Source organism: Oncorhynchus clarkii, chromosome 23 (assembly GCF_045791955.1).
Source record: "Oncorhynchus clarkii lewisi isolate Uvic-CL-2024 chromosome 23, UVic_Ocla_1.0, whole genome shotgun sequence".
Taxonomy (NCBI): domain Eukaryota; kingdom Metazoa; phylum Chordata; class Actinopteri; order Salmoniformes; family Salmonidae; genus Oncorhynchus; species Oncorhynchus clarkii.
Window position 1 is genome coordinate 55,085,904 of NC_092169.1, and position 8,996 is coordinate 55,094,899.

The following is an 8,996-nucleotide window of genomic DNA, read 5'->3' on the forward strand; positions in this document are numbered from 1 at the left end:
ATAGAATCACAGCCATCTGTTTGCAAAGGAAGTGTGTTGTTGTCGAACAGCGCATCTCTGAAGAGCACTGTGCACAAAAACAAATTACTATGTAACTAACTCGAGTAGATGCAATGATAAGACAAGTTGATTGACTCCTCCTCTATATGAGTTCAGGGAATTGAACACAAGGATCAAAACCAGGAATGACCTTTTCATGAGACCTCAATCTTGTATAGGCTATGATGAAAAGCACAAAATCACACAAACAAAAAATATGAATCTCTTTCCATAAAGCTGTGCGTGTGCGTGTGCGTCTTCTGTCTTTTGAGGCCTGGAATGACAGCTAATTGGGTGTTCCACCCCTTGACGGACAGAGGTTATACGCCCACAGCAACAACAGCAGACTAACAACGTGCGGTATAGGCTAGAAGTGTCACTCAGACACGTTCCTCTTGCCTCTGGACACCGGAGAAATGCACTATCTAGCCGCAGCACAGTGGAAATATGTTTTTTTGGAGGAGCGCACCAGTGCGCACTGCTTGGAGTAGCCTAATCAGCCACACGTGTATAACACACACGTTTCGTGGGAAAATACATCTGTCTGTAGTGGCTGTACTACTGGAATGTACATAAAATCCTAGAAAATGACAACGGCAACAGAAATGGGGTCCACGAAAATAACACCCGAGGTTCTGCAAGAGATGCTACAACATTACAATTTAACGCGACAAGAGTTCATCGAGTCTTACAACATACAGCCGCTTGTCTACGTCCCCGAGTTGCCGTTGGGCGCTAAGACTACTTTCGTCATTATGTATGCTATCATATTCGTCCTGGCTTTGGTTGGAAACAGTTTGGTTGTCTACATAGTGGTGCGTAAAAGAGCAATACAGACCTCCACTAATATCTTCATCTGTTCTCTGGCGGTGAGCGATCTTCTTATCACATTCTTCTGTATCCCGTTCACCTTGTTGCAGAACATCTCCTCGGAATGGCTCGGAGGTGAGTTCCTATGTTCCATGATTCCATCAACAGCTGTCTGCTCTGCACGGAATGTCTACTGGTTGAATTAACATGATTTTCGCGTCGTTTCAATGAAATTACATTGAACTAAAGTGGAATTAGACGTTGGATTGATTTATGTGCCCAGTGGGTACTGTCATTGATAGTTTGAATAAACTTTAGAAGCCTATATGTAATCGTTGTGGTGTTTTCCATCCTATAATAATATGGATGTGCATTCAATTTGGCAGTAGTTTATGAATATTACAATCTGAGCCTTGACACTCATTGATTTATGAACGGGTTGTGTTTGCAGAGCGTTTTTTAAAATAATTTCAAGAGAATCTCAGTGTATTATTGCCTTCTGGTGCCTTCTACAGTTGAATGAAATTGATAGATGTGGGTCACTCAACCCATCAGTCATAATGTTGACGTTAAAAACCAACCAACGTGTGAGGTAATAGGCTACAGAGCAGTGCCTTACAGAGTATTTTATTTCCATAGTTGTAGTCTAAGTAAACAGTTTTTAATCGATGTTCTGGTTTGCCGGACATTAGGGTTTATAGGTGGCTTGAGAGTTATTTCACCTTTTTCAGTATTTCACACAAGATTTAGAGCAAGCAATATCACATTCGTTTTGTGATTAAAGGTTATTCTGTGAATTGTCACAAAATAGCCTATTTTGTTTGAATGGGTGAGGATCAGCCTTCTCGGGGACTATACATCGAAGCCAGGGGATTTAGGAGTGAAGGTTACCAACACACGAATTTCCCCATGCAGTTATATAACGAGAGCCATACCGGCTGCAGTACACAGGCAGCTCAATTATGATATGTTGCCCAATTCTTGACGAGCTGATTTGATTGGTCAAAATACCAATGAGTGAGAAAAGATCGGAATTGGTCTGTGTAACCGCAGCCAATGAGAACATATGAGGAAACTTCTGCTTGTTCCATGTACAGTGTGTTTTTTTTGAGTGACACTTCTAACCCCTTCTCTTCATAGGTGTTCTCATCTGCAAGACGATTCCTTTTGTTCAGACTATGGCCATAGTGACGGGGATTCTCACAATGACCTGCATCGCCGTGGAGAGGTACCAGGGAATTGTCTACCCCTTGAAAATGAGGAGGCAGTACACTCCGAAAAGAGCATACAAGATGCTAGGTAGGTATGCTTTTAAAAATAAACACTCCTTCTGCTTTTGTCTTAATGGTGTATGTCAGTGAGAACAGAGAAGGAAGGGTGGGGAAGAGAAGAAATGAGAGAGGAGAGTGGGAGAAGAGGAAAGGAGAGTGGGAGAAGAGGAGAGTGGGAGAAGAGGAGAGTGGGAGAAGAGGAGAGGAGAGTGGGAGAAGAGGAGAGGAGAGTGGGAGAAGAGGAGAGGAGAGTGGGAGGAGAGGAGAGGAGAGTGGGAGGAGAGGAGAGTGGGAGGAGAGGAGAGTGGGAGAAGAGGAGAGGAGAGTGGGAGAAGAGGAGAGGAGAGTGGGAGAAGAGGAGAGTGGGAGAAGAAGAGGAGAGGACACTAGGTCACTAGGTACAGATATTGAGAGAGGATAGTAAGATGAAAGATGATAAAAGATGGAGATTTTTTTTTTTAAATGGAATTGCATAGTAGCATATGAGAGTTCTTCAGTTATGGTTGAATTTCTTTCATAATATACAAAAACAGTGGAGTATGGTGTGTAGATAAGTGGGGAAAAAACATAAAGCTCCGAGGTACTGACAACAAAAAGAGAAGGAAAATGTCTTGACCTGACCTCCATCTTTTATCTTATCTTTATCATCTTTCATCTTACTATCCTCTCACAATGGTAGTGAAATTAACATGAATACATTCTCTGGCAACAGCTTTGGTGTACATTTCTGCAGTCAGCATGCCAATGGCATGCTCCTCAACTTGATACATCTGTGGCATTGTGTTGTGTGACAAAACTCCACATTTTAGAGTGGTCTTTTATTATCCTCAGCACAAGGTGCACCTGTGTAATGATCAAGCTTTTTAATCAGCTTCATGATATGCCACACCTGTCAGGTGGATGGATTATCTTGGCAAAGGAGAAATGCTAACTAACAGGGATGTAAACAAATGTGTACAAAAATTTGAGAGAAATTCCCTTTTTGTGTGTATGGAACATTGCTGGGATCTTTGTTTGTATTTTTGTTCAGTGTGTATAGGAGATAGGTCTCGTACCAAATGGCACCCTAACTCTAACCAAACACTATGGCATGATGCTAGACTTGTGTGTTGAATTCATATGTTAAACATACAGGATAGGAACATTCTATTCCAGCTACCCAATAGATATACAGGATAGGAACATTCTATTCCAGCTACCCAAGGAACATTCTATTCCAGCTACCCAATAGAAATACAGGATAGGAACATTCTATTCCAGCTACCCAATAGAAATACAGGATAGGAACATTCTATTCCAGCTACCCAATAGAAATACAGGATAGGAACGTTCTATTCCAGCTAACCAATAGAAATACAGGATAGGAACATTCTATTCCAGCTACCCAATAGAAATACAGGATAGGAACATTCTACTCCAGCTACCCAATAGAAATACAGGATAGCGTATTGCAACAAACTCATTGTAATACACAGCTAAAATCTATTAATCAAAAATATGATAATGGTAAAATTTTACACACACATGATGTGAAAAATTGGTGGATACAGTGTTTTGGAGAGAAACTCTTCATATGTGTACAGTATATGATGTATTACTTGTGGTATTGTGAGGAAGTCATTGTATTGAGACATGTTTTCTTTGTGCAGGACTTGTATGGAGTGCATCAGTGGTTGTGGGATCCCCAATGCTGTTCGTACAGCAACTAGAGGTATGTCAAGCCCCTCAGGGTGGCCTCACATCACAGCTACTGTAGCTTTAAATCACATCCAAAACGCTTACAGTAAACATCCTGGCACCAAAGAAGCTGACCTGACCTAACCCTAACCTGGCCTAATTTAACCTGGCCTAACCTGACTTAACCTGACCTGACTTAACCTGACCTGACCTGACCTGACTTAACCTGGCCTAACTTAACCTGGCCTGACCTAACTTAACCTGGCCTGACCTAACTTAACCTGGCCTGGCCTGACCTAACTTAACCTGGCCTGGCCTGACCTGACTTAACCTGGCCTGGCCTGACCTGACTTAACCTGGCCTGGCCTGACCTAACTTAACCTGGCCTGGCCTGACTTAACTTAACCTGGCCTGACCTGACCTAACTTAACCTGGCCTGACCTAACTTAACCTGGCCTGACCTAACTTAACCTGACCTGATTTAACCTGGCCTGACCTAACTTAACCTGGCCTGACCTGACTTAACCTGGCCTGACCTGACTTAACCTGGCCTGACCTAACTTAACCTGGCCTGACCTAACTTAACCTAACCTAACTTAACCTAACCTGATCTATCTTGACCTAACCTGATCTATCTTGACCTAACCTAACTTACTTAACCTGACCTAACCTGATCTGACCTTACCTAACTTGACCTGACCTAACTTAACCTGACCTGACCTAACTTAACCTGACCTGACCTAACTTAACCTGACCTGACCTAACTTAACCTGACCTGACCTAACTTAACCTGACCTGACCTAACTTAACCTGACCTGACCTAACTTAACCTGACCTAACCTGATCTATCTTGATCTAACCTGATCTATCTTGACCTAACCTAACTTACTTAACCTGACCTAACCAAACCTAATCTGACCTAACTTAACCTGATCTGACCTTACCTAACTTGACCTGACCTAACTTAACCTGACCTGATCTATCTTGACCTAACCTAACTTAACCTGAGCTAACCAAACCTAATCTGACTTAACCTGACCTGATCTAACCTGATCTATCTTGACCTAACCTAACTTAACCTGACCTAACCAAACCTAATCTGACTTAACCTGACCTGACCTAACCGAACATAACCTAACCAAATCGGTCGCTTTCAGAATCATTCCAGAAAACCAAAAGCTGTGATTGAATGATTCATTGATGTGTTTCCCCCTCCATTCCCAGGTGAAGTATGACTTCCTGTACGACCACCACCACGTGTGTTGTCAGGAGCGTTGGCGTTCCCTGATCCACAGACAAGTGTACACCACCTTCATCATGGTCGCTCTGTTCCTGATGCCCATGGCAGCCATGTTGTTTCTCTACACGCGGATAGGGATAGAGCTCTGGATCAGGAAGAGGGTGGGGGACTCCTCTGTCCTGAACACCATGAACCACAGAGAGGTCAACAAAATATCCAGGTACTGTACATATACACAGACGTCTTTCATTGTTTTTATTGTGATACAGCCAGGAGAGGACTGACCACCCTTCAGAGCCTAGTTCCTCTCTAGAATGAGAGAGGAGAGATGAGCCAGGAGAGGACTGGCCACCCCTCAGAGCCTAGTTCCTCTCTAGAATGAGAGAGGAGAGATGAGCCAGGAGAGGACTGGCCACCCCTCAGAGCCTAGTTCCTCTCTAGAATGAGAGAGGAGAGATGAACCAGAAGAGGACTGGCCACCCCTCAGAGCCTGGTTCCTCTCTACCCAGTACAGCCAAGAGAAGACTTGCCACCCCTCAGAGCCTGGTTCCTCTCTACCCAGTACAGCCAGGAAGGGACTGTCCACCCCTCAGAGCCTGGTTCCTCTGTACCAGGTACAGACAGGAGAGGACTGACCACCCCCCAGAGCCTGGTTCCTCTCTACCCAGTACAGCCAGGAAGGGACTGGCCACCCCACAGAGCCTGGTTCCTCTGTACCAGGTACAGCCAGTAGAGGACTGGCCACCCCTCAGAGCCTGGTTCCTCTCTACCCAGTACAGCCAGTAGAGGAATGGCCACTCTTCAGAGCCTGATTCCTCTCTACCCAGTACAGCCAGTAGAGGACTGGCCACCCCTCAGAGCCTGGTTCCTCTCTACCAGGTACAGACAGGAGATGAATGGCCACTCTTCAGAGCCTGGTTCCTCTCTACCAGGTACAGACAGGAGAGGAATGGCCACTCTTCAGAGCCTGATTCCTCTCTACCCAGTACAGCCAGTAGAGGAATGGCCACCCCTCAGAGCCTGGTTCCTCTCTAGGTAACTGCTGATTGTTAAAAAGGCTTTATAAAATGCACTATATTTATTGATTGAGGTGAACGGATATGAAAAGTTGAAAGCACCTGGGTGTTGAACCGCGGTCTGAGTTGACTGGAGTTGGCAGCACTATTGCCAGACCATTCAGGCACACAGAGAGCTCTTCTAAAATCCCCGTTGAAATGCATTGTGCAGGATGACACCTGCATGTCTCTCCGTACGGGAAGAATAAAAGAAAGGGAATCAGCGCGAGAAGGTGAGAACATTCTTTATTGATTTTCACAGGAAGAAGAAGCGAGCTGTAAAAATGATGATTACCATCGTTCTGCTGTTCACGATCTGTTGGGCTCCGTTTCATACCGTTCACATGCTGTTTGAGTACAGTAAGTATATGATCTATCCCACTACAATAACGACAATAGGGCTAGGTCTAACAAGCTGAAATAGGGTGTAGTACATATAGCATAAACAATCACCGTCACCTTTACGTTCAGGTTTAACTGCAACTCAGATGCAGGTGTAAATCTTACGGCTCAGCATGTTTTTTTATTTAATTTCACTAACCACGTTTCCATTAAACCATGTCATGCGGATGAATTACCTGATGCATGAAAACAAAAAGTCACGACAAGTCTGATTGAAACATGACATGTCGGTACAAGACTGTGCTGACAAAACTATTTGTTCGTTCGACGTGGTGGGATCTTTTTTGTGTCGGTAAAATGAATTATATGAGTAATGGCGGTGGAAACGCCGCGATGCGCAAATGATTAATATAATAACCATCATATCTAAAGTTGGAGTCACGTGATGATATGTTGTGTGGTCCTCTCACTACGACCCGGGAAAACATGCCGTTTATTAGCCTACAGATTAAATCAATTATGTTCAACTTCACAGGGTGGTGAATGTGCAATGAGCTTGATGCTCCTTTCCAATAAATGTCGAGGGTCTTATTCTGGTGACATGGTGATCGATGCTTGGCTGTCGTTTCACAAATACACATCATTGGACTCTTTTTCATAATTATCTCATAATGTAGGTAGCCTACCCGCACTGTGTCCGCGAGCTGTTGACTAGCGCTCATGTACCAAGACCAGAGGGAGCACATCCGCTATATAATGCAACAGTTTTTGTGATACAAGTATCAGTCGAGCTGGAAATGCGATGGAAACCCATCTAACTTGTATTTTTCCATTCGGTACATGAAAATGTAACAGTAAAAATTATGTTTATATGCACTAGATCACGCACAGCCTCTTATCGGGGCTCTCGAGTGGCGCAGAGGTCTAAGGCACTGCATCTCAGTGCAAGAGGTGCCACTATTGTACCTGGTTTGAATCCAAGCTGTATCACATCTGGCTGTGCTTGAGTCCCACAGGGCAGCGCACAATTGGCCCAGCGTCGTCCACTGTAAACAAGAATATGTTATTTTAACTGACTTGCCTAGTTAACATTGAAAACGTTTAAATCAGCAAACAGTCTGTTTTTTATTAGTTTCTTAAGAGAAACAAATTATTGTAGTGATGTCCTATATTTGTTACTGTATTGTAATTTCCCCAAAATTATAATGAAAAAATCAGTTTGATGGAAACATCTCTGGTGGAAAATGCAATATTGTTATATGGAGATTTTAGAATATTCAAATGAAACTCTGTCGCAAATTGGATGGAAACTTAGCTACAAATAGTCTAAATACAGCTAAACTAATCCCCAAAAACCTTCCTTTCATCTAGACAACCTAGAGGAGAACTCTGACGAGGGGATGGTGAACATGATCATCGCCATCGTCCAGGCCATCGGCTTCTCCAACTCCTTCAACAACCCGATCATCTACGCCTTCATGAACGAGAACTTCAAGAAGAGCTGTGTGGCTACCTTGTCCCGCTGCCTCAGGAAGCCGTCCAACCACCGGGGCGGCGCTGTGGAGACGCCCAACAACCCCACTGTACTCTTTATTAGACCACTGAAGAGGGAGGCCTTCTCAGAGACTGGAGGTGGGGCTAATGGAGGTTTGGCGCAGGGTGTGCTGGAGAACGGTCCGTCTGTCTCCTCTCAGGCCTCCTCAGCCTTAGCAGGGGAGAAGATGACGGAGAACACTCAGCTACCCAGTGAACAGTGTAGATCTGTTGAAATAGTCTCGTTACAGACTTAAAAGAAGAAGCACTCCAGTCTCCTTTTCACCTCATTTATCCAAATGGACATTACGGGATAAATTAGTACAGGTTCAGAAGCGTACCTTTTGGAAAAGGTACAAATGATCCTATTTAGGTTACCACCACAGTGACAACGCAGTCTGTTCCTTTAAGTGGCAAAAATGTACCACTAAAACGTTTTTTGGGGTGTTGTTGTAAAACTGTATGGTGCAAAGCCTTATTTGCATATTTCTCAGGGTGCCTTTCAAGTGAATTTTAGAGTTACCAGTACCATCAATGACTGTTTGCTAGTGACACAGACAACAAAGTGATATGGAATTCTCATTGGAATGCAGCCAGAGTTAGAATACCCCCAAATGTTAACTTCTAAATCACCCTCAAACAGCATTTAAAATGACTGCCAAAGTAGGGAAGATTGATAAATGAGAGTCCCTAAACCATCTAAACAGGAACAACCATCTCAGTAACGGGTGAAATAAGTCCAACTACTAACAGATTGGATGAGTTAAAAAAAAAAGTATGTTATTTATCTCTGTGTAGCATAAGATCAATCAAACATATTGAAACAAACAATTCTAAAAATCAACCTGCGAAAGTGCATGCTGGGAAATATGAAAATGGGATTGGTTTTTGAGAGCATATTGGGTACAAAAATGTACCATTATACTAGATTATCTGCAAATGTACCCTAAAAAGGTACTCAACAGTACCATGTGAGATTATGTGTACCTCTTAAGGTACATTGTGTATTTTAATATTTTTGTACACCAG

At 43.4% G+C, this 8,996-nt stretch overlaps 1 protein-coding gene across 1 annotated transcript; it reads left to right on the top strand.

Annotated features, from left to right (window-relative positions):
- Positions 1-626: 626 nt before the first annotated feature.
- Positions 627-8,224, top strand: LOC139381907 (pyroglutamylated RFamide peptide receptor b). Its single transcript, XM_071125766.1, has 6 exons — positions 627-984; positions 1,990-2,148; positions 3,770-3,831; positions 5,022-5,257; positions 6,355-6,452; positions 7,806-8,224. The coding sequence occupies exons 1-6, from the start codon at positions 627-629 to the stop codon at positions 8,222-8,224; spliced, it is 1,332 nt and encodes a 443-aa protein (XP_070981867.1).
- The last annotated feature ends 772 nt before the right edge of the window (positions 8,225-8,996 follow it).